General features: G+C 37.2%; 1 protein-coding gene across 1 annotated transcript; it reads left to right on the top strand.

The window, feature by feature from the left end:
• Nucleotides 1–4,948: 4,948 nt before the first annotated feature.
• Nucleotides 4,949–19,086, top strand: LOC135218318 (peroxisomal membrane protein 2-like). The gene is made up of 6 exons (XM_064254546.1): nucleotides 4,949–5,078; nucleotides 14,638–14,739; nucleotides 16,177–16,272; nucleotides 16,887–17,049; nucleotides 17,717–17,836; nucleotides 18,453–19,086. The coding sequence occupies exons 2-6, from the start codon at nucleotides 14,651–14,653 to the stop codon at nucleotides 18,558–18,560; spliced, it is 576 nt and encodes a 191-aa protein (XP_064110616.1). The 5' UTR covers nucleotides 4,949–5,078; nucleotides 14,638–14,650; the 3' UTR covers nucleotides 18,561–19,086.
• The last annotated feature ends 329 nt before the right edge of the window (nucleotides 19,087–19,415 follow it).

Here is a 19,415-nt window from a genome sequence, read left to right as displayed (position 1 = left end):
GGTATCTAGCGCCCCTCCTCCACACTCGACAAGTCAGGAGAGGAGAAGGACCTAGAAAAAACCCCCCCCCCGAATGGGAAGGCGCGAGACGTGGAAGTTGAGCGGGCGGCAGGAAGAAGACGAAGTGTCCGTCACCAAAGGAGTCGCGGGAGAGCTTTCCGACGACTCCTTTGCAGGCCTTCGCTTCCTCCTGCCCTCATACAAAATCCACTGCGCCTCCGACCAAATAATAACACATTACAAGGCTCGGCTCGGGAGCATTCGCGCCCCCGACACCGAGCACACAAATATGAGGGTCTATCTCCGGGAAAGAGCGGAACTTCCCGCATTTACGCCCTTCGGTACCCGGGCATAGTCTCCGTGGGGTAGCGAGGCGAGGAGATTCCATCATTAATTAATTGCAGTTCAATTAATATGAAAAGAGAGAAATGATTGTACTTACAATGAATTCTTTCATACACAAACACAACCATATACTCAAGAAAGCAAACACGCGAGAAAGAAGCGGGCAGAGAGCGTCGAACACAGCACGTCCACTCGCTGTGAGGCCGAAAGCAAAAGTGATTTGTTTACCTCCCAGTCGCGGCTGCTTTGCGCGCGCCTGTCGGACAAGCAGTTAACTACCGAACCCCTTGTTCGAAAGCTTACGACCTATCCAGCTGCCGCTAGTACCTTCCTATTGTAAAAGGACCGAAGGTTTGTATGCCGTGTCGGAACAACATAAGGTTTAGCAAGCTATTTATCATATTTTAAGAAATCAAAAGAACATTGTGACCTTAGGTTCTATTTCTTGTGGGAAAATAGCCTAATGTATACTTATAATCTTAAGCCTGGGCCCACTTGTTCAACTGGTGACGACTGGGCTAAAAATTGGGGAAAATCACAAAATGGATGAAATTCTGATGCAATGCTGAAGCTAAACTTTTCTGGGTTATTTCATTGGTAATTCTAGGCAATAACTCTGCACGGACTGCAAGGAACGGTCACGCAAATACGACAGCCACTAGGGATTGGGGCATCCAATGCATTTTGCAGTGTTTAGTACTAGCCCCTGGGGGTTAATTACAGTCGATCACCAGAAAATAACAGTAAACTCTTAATAAGCAACCCAAAGACTATAGGAATTTGTAATTTCCAAAGAAATACCGGACACGTAGTTATTACCTAGAACTACCATTTCATTTACAAAAGGGTAAATGACCAAATGGCAACATAGCAGCCACCTCTCTCAGAACCCGGCCACTTCCCCCAAAAAATGCTTGAATCATGCCATCAGGTATTTCGTAATTTAGGCGAAAACACTTTACTTCAAGAGGAGCGTAGAGGTCTCAGTGCGCTGCCTGGACAGGCCACAACTTTGACTGACACTCCCAGCAGCGAATTCAAGTACTTTTACGGGAAGGTGGCCGCGTTCAGGGATCAGTGGCCGCTACACGCCAGTCGGTCACTTACCCTACATAACACTAGCCTAGGTGACCTTTTTAACCCTAGGCCTATATTCCCCATACTGAGAAACCTGCACCGAGCGCCAGGATAACAGACTACAGCCTCCTAGGGAGTAGAAATGGAGGCCTAGGTAGGTACTTCAACAGGGCCAGAACATACTTTGGTAGATCAAGGGTACTAGGTATTCCGCGGCGGCCTAGACTATGGCAGTTGCGGTTTTTCTATGCAGTTTCACCTACTGAACTAGAATTTTAAGTAATATTTATTCGGACGACTGTAATTAACCCCCGGGGGCCAGTACTAAACACGGCGAAATACACTGGATGCCCCAATCCCTAATGGATGTCGTATCCGCGGTTACGTTCCTTGTAGTCCGTGCGGACCTAGGTATTCTGTAGAATTACCATACTCATAAAATTTATTTAAGAGGATATTTATAGTTTAGGCCTAGCATACCCTTGAACAAGCCAGGGTACTAGCTAGGCCTACCTATGGTTTGAATAGCCGTATTAGTACTAGCTAGCTACTACTAGCTAGCTATAACTAGCCTACCGTGTAACTTTACGCAAATATTTTAAGTGGGTTTACGTCTGACGGAGAGAGGGGCTTCCTGATGTACTAAAGAAATCATTAATAAATAATTTGTCTCAAGCTGCTGCACTCGGAATTGCATACTAGTAGGCCTACCGTAGGCAAAAGCTAGCTAGGTATAGGTATACCTACTACCTAATGGTCATATAGGCCTAGGCAGCCCGTCTAATCTAAACAAACGTACCCAGCGCCAATTCACTCCTCATGTCTACCATCCGCACGTCCTAAATATAAGCCTACGCGAGACCTCCCGGGCTAAAACAGGCCTAAACAGAGAGGCCGACAGATCCACCCAGAGACCAAAACACAATCATTAAGTCTAAACGTCTTCGTCTGCAGACCACCGTCTCTTCCTCATCTCTCCGCCCAACAGTGTCTTCCCGTCACGCCCACCGCCCGCCGGAGGTCCCACGGTCACCCCGGGGCACCGACGCCCGTCCCCGTGTGCCCCGTTTCTTACCCAGAGACTCCAGCACGAGGGAATAATAGTGTACACTTGACCTCCTCCTCCTCTCTCTCCTTCTCTTAAAGGTCGTCCATTTGTTTTCCCTCTAACCCCAAATATTATTGGAACGCCCGGAGCCGTTTCGTGTTTACGTTGGACTGGTAGGCGCAGCGGCGGTTTCGCACTCCGTCCTTCCTCCTCCTGGGGATCTTTAAGCGTTTTTCGACGCTACAAAACTCGTTTCGCCCAATCTCAATAAATCTTATGACGAACGGAACGATCATGGCAGTAAAATGATAAAGGATCGGTTGCGCCTTTGCCTACCATGCACACATGCGTGACGTCATAAAGTAGGATCGGATGGATGTACATTTTAACATTTTAATCATTATACTGCAATTTTCATTGTACTGTGATATGTTTTATTTATTTTTATGTTAATTAAAATGCCTGCTATATATATACCTTGGTACCTGGCTATCTGTAAAAGCATTCTTTAATCAATAGAATAAGTAGTCTTGTAACCTCCAACATTTTACAACGCTATCGAGAGACTTACACGAAAAAATCTGATTAATTGAGTGATTCGTATTTATGCAATTATATACCACTAATTTTTTTTCTTAAATATGGATATTTATAAGAAAAATCGCCTGCTACTATCAGGACCCTGCGCGTTGCCAAGCAAGTCCAGAAAGAGAGCATGGCGTATTTTGTCGTCAATTCCTCCCAAACCACAAGCGTAACATCCACCATATTTGTTAGCACTGAAAATATTTTCGCAATTGTCCAAGTACTATTAATATACGTTTTCTCTATTATCTTTATCGGTCTTCTTCAGCCTAAAGAATTAAAGTTTTTTCATCTTTTTAAGCATTATTATTCCTAATGTTACCATAATCAGTGTGCTTATCCTTGACAGAAATGGCTTGTTTCAGTTGATAATAGTAATATTTACCTAGTGCAACAGTTCTGTATCAGATGAAACTTTGGAGCTATCAACTCAAAATTAATTTACTGCTGTACTGGCTTTATCACGTCATATTTTATTTGGGACAAAGCCTGACAGTTGAAAGAGAGACAGAGAATCTCTTTATTGGGTTATTATTAGAAATGGGGATTGTAATAGTTTAGCATAAGAACATTACATTTTCTATTATGAACGCATTGCGTTTTCTATGATGTTTTATCATAGGACTTAAGAGTTGATAATGTTGAACACAAACTTGCAATGGATATCGAATAATTTTTCCATGTATGATTTTAAATGCTTGAATCTGTTATATTTGTGTTCTGCAGAGTTGAAAAGCTATGTTGGCTGTTCATTTATGTCCATGAGTCTTCTTTTACCTGTTATACGTAGGTACTACTCTGTACCTATACAGGCTACTGAAGTCATCTCAACTCAGCGTAATTTTGTCTAACAAGTCACATTTATGTACCAAAAAGGGCTGAAGTAGTGAAATAGATATTCATGTTGAGCAGACTATGTATAATTGATCATTCTACTTAAGCAAGCAGGGGAGAGTTTAGCTTTAGGTAACATTAATTAAATGCGTTACTGGAAACGTAAGAATCCTGAAGGGGAAGCACAGCCCAGGCAACAGCAAAGGTTGAAGAAGCGGTTGACACCTATAGCATTCAATAAGAACAGCCTAACCGGCACAGTAAATGCGATAAAAAATACTGTAGGCTAGCACCCCTTCATCTTTCACACTAAGAATAACCGAGCAAGGCCTAGATCCTATCTTCTCTAAGGTTGAAGGGATAATAGGTGAAATAGAAATCAACAGAGAGGCAATGTAGTGTGATAATGACGGAGAGAAAGGGTTTGCTATTTGAATCTATCATTTAATCTTGAACATGATCCGTGTTTTGTTCTACAGAGCTATCCAGGCTACATATTTATTCATTTGTTTATTTAGAAGATCTAATGATGATGAAATAAGACAGTTCTTTCGTTATAGTTAGGGATGAAAGTCTACGAGAGAGAGAGAGAGAGAGAGAGAGAGAGAGAGAGAGAGAGAGAGAGAGAGAGAGAGAGAGAGAGAGGACTAACCAAGGTGGCGGCGAGCATAGTGGCTCTAAGCGACATGACCGTGGTGACTGAAGATGTTTCGGTTCAATTACTTGGAGATGGTGAATAAAATATGACAATATTGTGCTCTGTCCATCAACACACCTATTGATGTTATATCAGACAAACATAAAGGACAAAATATGAAAAAAATATCAGTAAGTGATAAACTATGAAGGGTTTTGCGAAGACTACGAGCCTAATCATTTTACTATCTTATTTTCAAAGTGTTCGTTGAAAATGCAATCTTCGCTACCTGCAATTCACGCTTGCGTATTTTATTTAATAAGGCAATTTAATGCGGATTTGTACTCTTGCAAACAGAGGCAGTTGCCAGAATTATAATTAAATCGTAAAATCATTCATTAGTAACTGGATCGACCTTGAAAAGTTGAACCTCGGACCCAGTCTGGGAGATGAGTTGGGGAAGTGAAGGTCCAAACATCTGAAATCTTCAGTATTCATTAGGCCTCGTTTGTGCTCCGGACCATTTGAACGGGCGAAATAAGTGACGCAGAGGTAATTCCACAGTTTAATCATTCACAACAGTTACCGTATTTCAAGCGTCATCTCCTCTTTAAGAGAATTCATAGAGGAACTTAGTCCCAATATCTTAAATTCACTAGGGAGCACGAGAGAGTGAGCTAGTTACCCCAGGGTGCAACCGAACCTGTTATGTTACTTTATTTTTATTTTTAATTATCGTGTGGCAACAGTATAAAACGTTTTCATTGCGAACGACTATCGTCATTTGAGTTTTTCAAGCTTTGAAAAACTATTCTCATTCGTCTTTAAGCATACCCCGTTTAGATTTTGCAAAATAAGTTTTAATGTTCTGCTCCGCATGTACGTGTGTGTGCATGTGTTTGTGTACCCAATATCGACAATTGTGATCGAATTTCATCACTTCCTATTTCCCAAGCATACTCCATTACCAATGTAGGAAACTTGTTGAGAAAAAATATGGAAAAGGAGTAAAATTAAGTCTAGATGTGGCCCGCGATTTAATCAGCCCCAATCTTCATGCTGTCTTGAACCTTTTTTTCAAGTATTATATCATTCATTCGATAAGCTGACGTTACTAAATTCGATCACGGTGTTGTTATTGTCTTTGTTGAACTGCTCAGCACGTACGGAGACGTCTAAGAAAAAAAATTTAGTCACTCACTATTGTAAGAGAGAGAAGACACGTAATTCCTACCAGTTGCCTGCATTTAGTAGGACTGATAAAAAAAAAAAAAAAAAAAAAATGTCGGTAACGCTTGGGGCAGCTCGCCTCTCTACACTCGGGAATGCATTGATGACAGTGTAAAATATGTGCACTATCAAGCTCTCTCTCTCTCTCTCTCTCTCTCTCTCTCTCTTCCCTCTCGTCTCTCTCAGATCTTCTCTCTACTCTCTTCTCTCTCCTCCTTCTCTCTCTCTCTCTCTCTCTCTCTCCTACCTGTGCAGTAAGAAAGAGAGAATAAAGAACGAAAGTTATCGAAAGAGGGTTAAAAGGTTCACATCCAATGCAGAACGTGAGTGAAAGTCCACGAGCTAATTAGTTTATGTTTAATCGCCAGTGAGCCTGTTACGCCTATATATAGAAAAAATAAAGCAACGTACGCGTGCAAAGCGCCATTTGTTTTTGTTTTTTCATAGGTCCACTGACCTTGGACGCTTATACTTACGTATATTCTTGTCAACAGCGCTACAGTCGACACTCGTACTGGATATCACTACTCACTGTTTGATCGAAACAGATAAAGAAGATTAAGCTCTTCCTTGTCATACCACTGAAAGCGGGTTATTTCGTATAACGCGATGGTGTTTTCAGAAAAGACGCCGAATACTATGCTCACTCTCGTAGCCGACACGACTGGTGAGATATAAAAATAGACTCATTCCATTTGCACCCGGGTGAGAAAGCCCGTTGTTGATCCAGAGCATTGCGACGAAAGCAAAGATTTCGTCTAAGATATTTAATCTGACAAAGAAAACGACGCTTACAGATTTTTTTGCTGGTATTATAAAAGCGACGAAGCATTCCACTATATATTAGCTGGTTGAAGTACTATTTGGATTGCACGATTTCATTCATTGTATTTGTGGTGGAAGGAATTAATAGTCTTCATACCGTCACATCTCTTGATAATGATGTTGCCTCGAGTCAAACGTAATTATATATATATATATATATATATATATATATATATATATATATATATATATATATATATATACTATATATATATATATATATATATATATATGTGTGTGTGTGTGTGTGTGTGTGTGTGTGTACATATATATAACTGGCAAAATGTTGTTACAACAGAATTCAATCTAATAAAAAGAGCCATAGAAAACGCCAAAATATAGAAAGTAAGTACTAGTATATTTCAGAGACTGCTGGTTCTCTGTGACATAAAGTACTTACTTTCTATATTTTGGCGTTTTTATGGACTCCTTTTATTATTATTATTATTAACCAAACAAAAACTTCTTTCAGTTTTCTTCTGAAGATTGAAAAAGAAACCCACAAAATCACTTTGTAACTTGTTTACTTCTAAGTATTTACATTTAGTTTCACTACACACTCGAGTGCTTTCCGGCCCTATCTGTGACCCATTTTCAAGAGATGTTTGGGATGTTAGCCTGGGTCAAGGCTCAGCAGTCTTCTGGAACTTCTATTCGTTGAGCTGTCATTTATGTGATGGCTGTTCTGGTTTCCTTGAGAGTTGCCAATCCCCTCTTGTCGCTCTGATATCCTGAGCTGATGGTCAATGGGATTAATACTTGAGGTAAGGGTGTGGTCACCAAAAGTCTGTTGGACAGGAAACCTAATCTCCATGTCAGCAGGGTCAATCTTAGCTTCTTTTAATATCAAAGCTCGGCTTATGGGATCTTCTGAGGTAAAACCATTGTTTCCTTCTATTACTTTAATCTCTCTGATGAGTGCACCTTCTACTACCCTCCTGTGACTAATTTTGTTGCTTTTGTATATAAGCCTACTGTTTTTGAAATCCATCCTATGGTCATTTTCCCAACAATGCCTAGCTATAGCACTCCCCTGAGAGTTAAGTTGTACTGCCCTTCTATGTTCTTGGACTCTAGTCCTTATTCCCCTACCTGATTCCCCCACATATCTGTCTCCACAATTGTTGCAATTGATTATGTATACCCCCGCTACATCATCTGTATTACTGTCTTCTCCTTCCAATTTATTTTTACATACTTTGTTTTTTACGGTATTATCAAAGGTATATACAAATTTATATTTACTTTCTTTCATTTTGAAGTGATTTGTTTCATTTTAGGCATAAAAGGGAGGGCAACTATTTTCTTGTTTTCTTTATTCCATGTACTCTCTACATTTGCTCTGTAAAAAAATTTTCTAGCTTTGTTGAGTGCCCTTTTTCTGAACCATTCCGGGTATGCTAATGCATCGAAGCTTTTACCGATGTAATTTATTTCTTGTTCTATCTTGCAAGGGTCACACGTTCTCATTGCCCTAAGAAATAAACCTGTTAGAACCCCTATTTTTATATCATGACTGTGAAAAGAGAAGAAATGAATATATGAGTTTTGTATGTGTGGCTTTTATATGTGCTGAATTCATATCCTGTTTCTTTTCTTCTATGAGTATGTCTAAAAAGGGCAGTTTATTATTGTTACTTTTCTCTAAAGTGAACTGGATATTGTTATCAAACTTATTAGACATACTCATAGAAAGAAAAGAAACAGGATATGAATTCAGCACATATAGAAAGCCCACACATACAAACTCATATATTCATTTCTTCTCTTTTCACAGTCATGATATAAAAGTACAATCCAAAAATATGAATTATTGACAGAAGCTTACAAGTATTAGAAGACTACCTATTAGTTCAGAGAAGAAGAGCAGAATGACTAGAAACGAGAGGACCGACCGAACTACACTTCAGGCCAACGTCCCCTTTCGTTGGCTTGAAGTGTAGTTCGGTCGGTTCTCACGTTTCTAGTCATTCTGCTCTTCTTCTCTGAACTAATAGGTAGTCTTCTAATACTTGTAAGCTTCTGTCAATAATTCATATTTTTGGATTGTACTTTTTACTTTAGTTTAATGTTTTTTAAAAGAATAAATTCTATTCTAGACTGATGATGTGCCAATGTCTTGGGGCACGAAACGTCTCTTAATAAATTTATCATGTGAGCTGTTGTCTTGCTGGAACCACTGTTGGAATATATATATATATATATATATATATATATATATATATAGATAATATATATAATATATTATGCTTAAAAAATCACAGTAGATGCACGTGACTTCATAAATAAGCGAATACCACGGGGGAAATGATAGTCAGGAATCCAAGCGCTTTCGTCTTTATTCAGACATCGTCAAGGAGCTACTAAAGTACAATTGGAGAGGAAGGCCTCAGGTAGAAACAAGATCAGGAATACCAGATGGTTAATTATCAAAAGGGTAAAAATTAAAAGGGATAATCCAGGATTATCGGATATCACACGGTCACAAACTTAAACAGATTCTGACCCTAACCGAAATTACAAAGTATCTTTACAGTCCAAAACATGTAAAAACTGAATATATTAATTTTGTTGCTTATATTTATCTACAACTTTTTTCATTATGAAAGCATCAATAAGTTTAAATAAACCAAGACTTAAATTTAGAACATTTCTATTATTTGACTTGATAAAACAAGATTCAATGATATTCCTTTTAACTCTGTCATTACATGGGACTAAGGCTCTTGCTTTGACTCCAGTTAATAGGATGGTCTAAATCTCTCATATGTACAAATAATGCATTCGATATTTGCCCAGTTCTCACAGAATATTGATGTTGCTTAAGACGCTGTGAAAGAGATTTCCCGGTCTGTCCGTAATAGATTTTATCACACTTTTTGCAAGGAATTTCATATATGCAGCCTGGAAGATCTTTAGGAGAATTTTTGATTACTAAACTCTTGACATTAATATTACTGCAAACAACATTTATGTTAAAAAGCTTTAAAATTCTAGGAATATCTAAAAACCTTTCATCATAAGGTAATTTTAGAATGTTATGCTTACTAAATTCAAGTTTGTCATTAGTTGAATAAAATGTTTTTCTAGCTCTTTTCCATGCCACATCTACAAAAGTCCTTGGGTATTTAAGTTTCAATGCAATATCATAAATAGTTTTAATTTCAGCGTCAATAAATTGCGGGCTACAGACACGTAAAGCCTTTAGGAACATCCCAGAAAAAACAGAGAATTTAACATTTTGATGGTGATTGGAGTAGTAATGAACAAAAGAGGCAATATTAGTTGATTTTCGAAAGACTGAAAAGGTGAAATTTCTATCATTTCTATGGACAGTTACATCAAGAAAATTCAAATTACAATTTCTTTCTTCCTCTACAGTAAATTTTATAGAAGGGACTAAATTATTGAGATTATTAAGGAATTCCTGGAGGTTTTCGTGAACTGGCCAAATACAGAAGATATCATCCACGTATCTAAACCAAATAACTTTTTGGGGGCAAAATTCTTGGTAAGAGTTTTGTCTCAAAAAATTCCATGTAAATATTGCTAAGGACAGGAGATAAGGGATTACCCATGGCCATGCCAAACTTTTGTACAAAAAATTCCCCATTGAAACAAAATTTACTATCTTTGATACATAACCTTATGAGATTAATGAGATTTTCTACACTTAAGGGAATGTCATGACGCTCTAATTCCTCTTCCAAATATTCAAGTAAGTCATCTACAGGCACTTTTGTAAATAAAGAGACAACATCAAAACTAACCATATTAAAATCATATTCAAATTTAAACTATTCAATTTGTTTATAAAATCAACATTGTTTTTTAACATTCGTGTTAGAAATATTTCCTACCAAAGGAGTAAGAATTTTTACAAGCCATTTAGATAAATTATACGAAACTGAGCCCACTGAACTAATGATTGGTCTGATAGGGTTATTGATTTTATGTGTCTTGACTAAACCATACATGTAAGGTAGGGAGGCGCATTGCGGTGTAAACTGTTTAATTAAATGGTCCAAGCCTTTCAAAATGGATTTAATTTGTTTATTAAAATGGGAGTTAACTGTCTGTGTAGGGTCAGACCTCAGTTTCGTATAAGTATCAGTGTCATTTAGCAATGTCATTATTTTACTTATATAGTCACTTTTATTTTTAACATAAATGTTGTTTTCAGTAATATTAATGTCAAGAGTTTAGTAATCAAAAATTCTCCTAAAGATCTTCCAGGCTGCATATATAAAATTCCTTGCAAAAAAGTGTGATAAAATCTATTACGGACAGACCGGGAAATCTCTTTCACAGCGTCTTAAGCAACATCAATATTCTGTGAGAACTGGGCAAATATCGAATGCATTATTTGTACATATAAGAGATTTAGACCATCCTATTAACTGGAGTCAAGCAAGAGCCTTAGTCCCATGTAATGACAGAGTTAAAAGGAATATCATTGAATCTTGTTTTATCAAGTCAAATAATAGAAATGTTCTAAATTTAAGTCTTGGTTTATTTAAACTTGATGCTTTCATAATGAAAAAAGTTGTAGATAAATATAAGCAACAAAATTAATATATTCAGTTTTTACATGTTTTGGACTGTAAAGATACATTGTAATTTCGGTTAGGGTCAGAATCTGTTTAAGTTTGTGACCGTGTGATATCCGATAATCCTGGATTATCCCTTTTAATTTTTACCCTTTTGATAATTAACCATCTGGTATTCCTGATCTTGTTTCTACCTGAGGCCTTCCTCTCCAATTGTACTTTAGTAGCTCCTTGACGATGTCTGAATAAAGACGAAAGCGCTTGGATTCCTGACTATCGTTTCCCGTGGTATTCGCTTATATATATATATATATAGATTATATATATATATATATAAATATATATATATATATATATATAGATATTATATATATATATTAGAATATATATATATAAATGACTGGTAAAATGTTCTGTTATAACAGAATTCCATCTAATAAAAGGAGCCCATAAAAACACCAAAATATAGAAAGAAAAATAGTATAGTCAGAGACTGCTGTCTCCCTCTTCAGGTAGATGAATGAGAAAAGTTACAGAAAAGGTGGTATTTATACCAAGAGGTCCATCCACAGGTAAGCCAGTTTAGGTCACTCCCGCTGATAATCTTCCTTTAATCTTCTTAAGTTGGTTGAATTAAAACCTTGTCGATGATATATGAATCCCATGCTCTTTTGAGATGTTCATTACCTGCCTCTCTTTTATTAAGGCCGATTCCATCATTTGACTCTTGTACCGGCAGTTGCTGCTATAAATTATAAGTGATAAATTGCAGTTTATTCTATGGTTATGTTCATTTATATGGTTGAAAATAGCTGAGTTCTGTTGTCCATACCTAAGGGGAAGTGATTTTCATGTAAATCCGATATCGGATTGGTCACAGTCCAGGCACGGGATTTCGTAAACGCCTGTGTCCTTGGGGATGTCTTTTGTTGGACGTTAATCAGGGATTTGGCTAAGGTGTTTGGGTAAGTAAATGCAAAAGTGTTAGATTTTCCGAGGGTCTGGTTCACCGTCTTAATCCTGTCCAGGTGTGGAATTTTTATTTTATTGTTGGGTGTGTCTCTGGTCTTGTCTTGAGGGGGTCAGTAGACCCCTTTAAGACAGAATACAAATTTACCATATACAGAAAACAAATTTACCATATACAGAAAACCAAAGCTCTCTCTTTCGTACATTCACTACTTCAGCTATCATGACATTCATATCAAGATAGGCGTAGCCAGCAACCTATTCTTAAGAGCCTTCGAATTTGTTCCCCAGATTTCCTGGAAGAAGAATTTGAACTAATTCATACGCAACTTTCGTCTTTACGGTATCCTGACCATATAACTGAGAAAGCAATTCACAAAGCAAATGTAATTTTCTACCGACCCCCTCAAGACAAGATCAGAGACACACCCAACAATAAAATAAAAATTCCACACCTAGACAGGATTAAGACGGTGAACCAGACCCTCGGAAAATCTAACATTTTTGCATTTACTTACCCAAACACTTTAGCCAAATCCCTGATTAACGTCCAACAAAAGACATCCCAAAGGACACAGGCGTTTACGAAATCCCATGCCTGGACTGTGACCAATCTGACATCGGATTTTCAGTTAGGTATGGACAACAGAACTCAGCTATTTTCAACCATATAAATGAACATAACCATAGAATAAACTGGAATTTGTCACTTATAATTTATAGCAGCAACTGTCGGTACAAGAGTCAAATGATGGAATCGGCCTTAATAAAAGAGAGGCAGGTAATGAACATCTCAAAAGGAGTATGGGATTCATATATTATCGACAAGGTTTTAATTCAACCAACTTAAGAAGATTAAAGGAAGATTATCAGCGGGAGTGACCTAAACTGGCTTACCTGTGGATGGACCTCTTGGTATAAATACCACCTTTTCTGTAACTTTTCTCATTCATCTACTTGAAGAGGGAGACAGCAGTCTCTGAAATATAGTAATTTTCTCTCTATATTTTGGTGTTTTTATGGGCTCTTTTTATTATTAGTTTTTATATATATATATATTTATATATATATATATATATCTATATATATATATATATATATATATATATATATATATATATATATATACATATCATATATATAAGTATATCACTAAGGCTGATTATAGCCTAAAGTAAATCATGAAGAATTTTTCGTGATATAATTTTGCGAAGCTCAGTGAATTGTCGTGCAACAGCTAAAAGACAGGTGCCATAAGATAAGAGAAGAGATCATGTATACATTATATATAATTTATCGTACTTCCCCGAATTTGAATGACTTTGAATAAATTAAGTAATCTGAAAATCTCTTTCAATTCCACAGTTTCCAACATTTCCTTGTATATGATTAAGAATGTTTAATCATTCAGTTTTTGGAAGAACGCTCTCAGCCTCCCAGTTCATCACTGTTTGGTCTGAACTCATTTCTGATTCAGATCCTCTTCCCGCGTAGAACCAAGTTCCTCGCGCGCTCTGATCATGTATAGGTCATAGGTCGTTTAATGTGATGCAAGACATTGAACAGAGATATTTTCCACTTTCGTCTTTTCTGCGAGATGTTAAAAAAAAAAAAAGCCCGAAGTTAAATTGTTTCAAGCTACACGAAAAACTTGCATAGACCTTTTGTTTGACTGTTAGAAGTTATAATTGCTAAAAATAAAAGACTTTTCCTATCATATTTTCAGTTTTTTCTCTGTCTTCACTTGATTGCAAGCAAAGTTTCCTTAGTTTTTATTTTTTATTGCTTTATTTTTGTCATGTAAACATATTCATTTCCGTTTGGTAATCAAATGAGAAACAGGAGACTGTCATCATATCTTATTTTAATATTGTATTAATTCGCACATTGAGAATGACTCATTTTCACATCAGTTAATCATGAATCTGATTTTTATTTGGAAAACAAAAAACAGACTTGAATGACCCCTAAAATGAGGTATTTTGTTCATATGACCTTTTTATAAGGTAGTATATACTCAGTACCTCGGTCTCAAATCAATAACAAATCCGTACAAAGAATGAGGCAGGAGTTTAATGGAAATGTTTGAAAAGAATTCACGACAGCCTGTATTATCTTACGCCAAGAAAAATGCAATAAATCAATCAGTCAGTGCACTTTATGTTTTCGCTCGGCTTCCGGGCTTTGTAACCGAAGTCCTGAGCTGGAAAGAAGAAGAAGAGTTGTCAGACGTACAACATCATCTGAAAAATTAATTCGCTTGATTGCAATTACTTTTCCCAGGGATGATTTCTCTCTTTCTACGTAATGCAGCTGACCAATTTATCACTGTATCGGAATAAGAAATATTTTTGTGATGACGACCTCAGTGCATCTTTTCAAGGCAATTAAGCAAATCTATCATATTCTTCTCGTTCGATGTGTAAGATCATACTAAAATGGTTGTTTAATTGTCCTAATATGGAAATGTCAGGTACTTGCAAATTGTGTTGCCACGTAGACGAGTGATTAACTTCGTTTCATTTCATCCTTTGTAGGTTCATCAACGCCATGACTGTGCTGTCAGTGTTAGAGAATGGCCTGCAAGTCTATAACCTCAGCCTGTACAGGAATCCTCTCATTACGAAAGCAACCACGAGGTAGGTGCTGATGATACATTTCCATCATCGCCTCCAGTCGAGTCGCCCACTCGTCTCTTTCCTGGCCGTTCAGGTCTTTAGAACTTTTTCATTAACTCTGTTTGTATTGAGTCCCGTCTCTCTAGTAGAGGGTCCCGTCTCTCTAGATATATGATACATTGCACAATGCAAGTTTTGTAAAGGGTGGCATGATTTGTTAAATAAACTCAATATTTGTGACGAGACAAGCTTTCGGCGGTGGATGCACGCACTCTGCTGTCCCCTTCTGATGGATTTTGTTGTCCACAGACGACGGATGTTGTGGAAAGTCCTCTGTGATTAATTGATTGATTGCAACACCTATGCAACTCCATTCTTGGCAGGCACGTACAAGTAGTCCGACTATCACAGCTGCTTATAGGTGCAACGAGTGACCTTGACTAGTCACACGTCTAAAAACTTGTGGTCGTGTTAAGGAAGCTCCCTCTACACCTGTATAATTAAATGCTTCACTTAGCTTGGACCCGATATAGGTTAAGGTTACAGACTGTTGTAGTCTGAAAATTATTTATTTTTATCATTAGTTCGGCAAAGAGGGAAAATTTCGTCATCTGTTCTCGTTAATAATTTAAAAAGCATAGGGTTTTAATATACTACTTGACATCTGAGTAATATATAGACCATATTTATGAAGGGGATTGCGCACTTCACCCTACCATCCATTTTGGATCATAGACAGTGGCGCCTCAAAGCGGACGGGATGAACACCAAGGGTGTCAGCAGAGTTGACAAAATGGGTAGGGTATAGGTATGCTACGTTGCGAGCTTATTGCTCTAGCAAAGCTCAAGGTGTAGAGTGTGTTTTATGTCATTTTTGTTCAGCTGGAGGGTGGGCATGCATGTGACTTTCTGACGAATTCTGACAAATTTCAGATTTGACAAAATATTCGGTTTAGTAACAGCAGCGCTAACTAGTAAATTTCAGTAACTTTCAGTTTTCTAGACTAGTGGATAAAACTTCTAGTTTCCTAAAGTTCTGCTTTTCCTCTGTTTTAAAATATCCACGTGTATGTATTTGTTAACTATTATCTTGAAGGACTATCACCAGTAGACTTTTAACTTTGAGGTCAAGACGGACGTACAGATTTTGCCAGCCTATAGTTTCGTTCTCTAGAGCAAAGCCGTTGAACCAAGTTGGAGGCAGGCCACCTACAATAAGTCACTAGCTGACAAAATGGAAAGTTTTGGTTCATCTGATGTTTATGACTAAGTTGGCTCTCTGCCAGGACGGGTTCCTGCCCATAGAACAGCCTGTAAGGCCATTGGTTACCTTGTAAAGAATGACAGTGTTTCATATAGAAACCTTTCTTTGCAATACCAGCGAGTGTTACGACAGTGGTTGCTTTTCAATCCGTGATCAAGATATTTGAGTCATTGCTGATTATTCTTTTATTGCAGTGCCATCACTTGTGCCTTGGGGGAAATCCTTAGTCAGCTGATCACTAAGCAGCCAAAAATTAGTTTGCAGAGCGCTTCTAGATATGCAGTTTTCGGGTGAGTACTGTTGGAGCTAGACACAAACACACACACACACACACACACAGAAAGTGAGATATGAGGCGGTCTTCTTGTCCCTTGTTAAGGAATGATACTGATTATCAAAGATGTTGTTATACTGATAAAGGAACACTTCACATAAAGAGAAATAACAGATAGAAGCCTAATTTTTCTCCAGTTCATACGAACACTCCGTCATATCGTACAAGTTTTGTGTCCAATTTCCTTAAACAGAGTATCATTTTTGTTCTCATTACACAAGTTTCATACACATGGTATTTCAAAGTGTTATTTGCAGATATATATTATATTTGTACAAGGTGTCCATAAAGACCCAGTATACAAACAGAAGTATTTATTGCTCAGAAACCATATAACGTAGAGTAATGCAGTTTCTTTGTAAATGTTCTACATTTCCTCAAGTGTACATTCAGAGCACTCCATTCTACAAAAAAAAAAAAAAAGCATTACTCTATGTTATATGGTTTCTGAGCAATAAATACTTGTAATGGTACTGGGACTTTATGGACACCCTATACATTTGTGCTCGAGAGTAGAAAAACTGATGGACACAAACTTCACCCCAATTTACATCGACTTTAATTTCTCAGTTTCGTGGTCACTGGCCCCCTCGCCCACTACTTCTACAAATTCCTGGAAAAGGTGGTCCCCCCGACCTCCAAGGGGGCATCCCTGAAAAGGCTGTTGCTTGACAGATTAGGCTTCGCCCCTCTTCTTCTTCTGCTTTCTCTCTACGTGCTGTCGAGGATGGAGGTGAGGGCCTTCCCCACGCTGAGAAGTGGCTTCGTTCGTTTCGTGCGTTTGCATATACGCCGTGATCAGTGATAGTCTCATCAGACTGCAATTTCATTGACAACCCTTTAGTTATAGCTATGCTTACGTCTTATTTATCATTTACAATGAGAGAGAGAGAGAGAGAGAGAGAGAGAGAGAGAGAGAGAGAGAGAGAGAGAGAGAGAGAGAGAGAGCTACTGGAATCTCACGTAATTCTCTCCTGTTTATGCAAGTTACCCCCACACCCCCCTCCAAAAAAAATTCGTTTTCGATGACAGTCACATTTCTTAGGCAAAGAAAATAACTGTTTCGATTGATAAAGCAAATTGCATAATGTGCGTCCAAGCTAGTGGTAGAGTTTCCCAATAAGATTATAAGATTTATCTTGAACAATTATTACATTTAATTACTTGCCACCCTTATTAGGTAAATCACCCTCCTTAATTTTTTTTTAGATAATGAACAACCTCAAAATGATATGCCTGTTTATGTTTTCGTTATATTTATAAAAAAAAGTATATGGTTTAAGCATCAAGTATCTCTCCATAATCACTCAAAAATATGTGTTGCCTATCTTTTCCATGGGTCTGAATATAAATTGAGGATCTTTGGTGACAGTGAGTTGTATAATTCTCCACAATTCCAGGGTAAAAGCCATCTTACTTGCCAAAAGGAATTGCAGATGAAGTACTGGACGGCCCTGAAAATGAACTGGAAAGTCTGGACACCCATTCAGTTCATCAATGTGAACTACGTCCCACAAGAGGTAGAGTGGAAGCTCCTTCAGGAGTCGAGTTCAACTTCATGATTTCTATTGTAGGAAATTAACTCGTGTCCAAAACGCAATCATTTGAAGATTCCGCAGTTTTCCTTTTCGCTTAGTTCTGGAATAAGATTTTATTTACCGTTTCATATTTCTATTTTATTATTAGTAATGTAATATATGATCAATATCTGCTTCCTGCTTAGTTTTTATTCCGAAGAAATTATTATATATGACGATGATGATGATGATTATTATTATTATTATTATTATTATTATTATTATTATTATTATTATTATTGTTGTTGTTGTTGTTGTTGTTGTTGTTAAGGATTGCTGTTCACCCTAACTTTTTAGCAAAATGCACCTAAAATATTTCTATATCTGTTCACGTTTCCTCTACAAAATAATAATAATAATAAAATAATCTAATAATAATAATAATAATAATAATTAATTAATTATTATTATTATTATATTATTATTATTATTATTATTATTATTATTATTATTATTATTATTATATTACAGTCTTAATTATCGACTGAATGAGAATATTCAGAAAAGCCAACTCTACAACAAATATTGAATGATGTATTTTATTTAATTTTTTTTCCAGTACCGAGTTCTGTTTGCAAACTTCATAGCCATATTTTGGATCATGTACATCGGCATGAAGAGGAGACAGGCAGCCGAGGCAGCGGCGAAAGCGGCCAAAGAGGAATGAGAATGCGAATTCACTTTCTTTTTAGAAAGCCAGTGGGCTTCCAAGCTGGGTTTTCGAAAGGCCGCACACAGACTCTCTCGCCCCTTTCCCAGTCAAAAATTCATGTCATGAAGGAGGTTGTCATGACTGGTTAATATGTTTTTTCTAAGTCTTACTCTTATTTACGTCCTCTTGTTTGGTAAGCTATTTTTTTTTTTTTTTTTTTTTTTTTTTTTTTTACTAACCGAAAAGTCCCAGACGTGCTTATCAGGTGATGAGTAAATACTTCCCGAGATTTAACAATCTGTTTTCGATTCAAATGTGTTTCCTAGCTTCCTCCACTTTGGGAAGCTTTTACATTTTATAAAAATGACATACACAAGGTGCTCATATTCTAATTTTTAAGGAACTGGAGAAGTTCAAAATGTCTCCTCCTTTTTTTTTTTTTTTTATCCAGTTGGGTTACTTCTCAATAATTCGGTGGTGTATTTGTTGTATATGGTTTCAGTTGTTGAGGCTTAACATTTGTAAATGTATTTTGTTGTAACTTGAAGTTTTCCTCCATCCCAATTCCGTATCTTTTGTTGGTGTGCCTCAGGAGCAGATAACAGGTAGGACTACAAATATCCGTTAACTTCTGCTGTCAGAGAAATATTAAAAAACAAAAAAATTACCGCCACCAACACACAGGTAGTCGTTGTAATTTCCAGCACTTCATTGTGTTGATTAACGGAAACAGTGATTTGCGTTACTTACTTAGAGCAGTATTATTGAAATTTTGCAATGCTAATTGATTTATATTCCGGAGTGTTACTGAACGTTGCACTTAAGAATCCACACGGCGACTGGCTCATTTGTTGGAGAGTGGGCCTTGGA

This window comes from Macrobrachium nipponense, chromosome 9 (assembly GCF_015104395.2).
Source record: "Macrobrachium nipponense isolate FS-2020 chromosome 9, ASM1510439v2, whole genome shotgun sequence".
In the NCBI taxonomy this organism is placed as follows: domain Eukaryota; kingdom Metazoa; phylum Arthropoda; class Malacostraca; order Decapoda; family Palaemonidae; genus Macrobrachium; species Macrobrachium nipponense.
This window is presented reverse-complemented; position numbering and strand designations above follow the sequence as displayed.

Coding starts and splice junctions, on each gene's coding strand:
- LOC135218318 (XM_064254546.1), top strand. CDS start 14,651: ATGACTGTGCTGTCAGTGTTAGAGAATGGCCTGCAAGTCTATAACCTC. Junction 14,740..16,176: donor ATTACGAAAGCAACCACGAG/GTAGGTGCTGAT, acceptor CTTTTATTGCAG/TGCCATCACTTGTGCCTTGG. Junction 16,273..16,886: donor TCTAGATATGCAGTTTTCGG/GTGAGTACTGTT, acceptor TTAATTTCTCAG/TTTCGTGGTCACTGGCCCCC.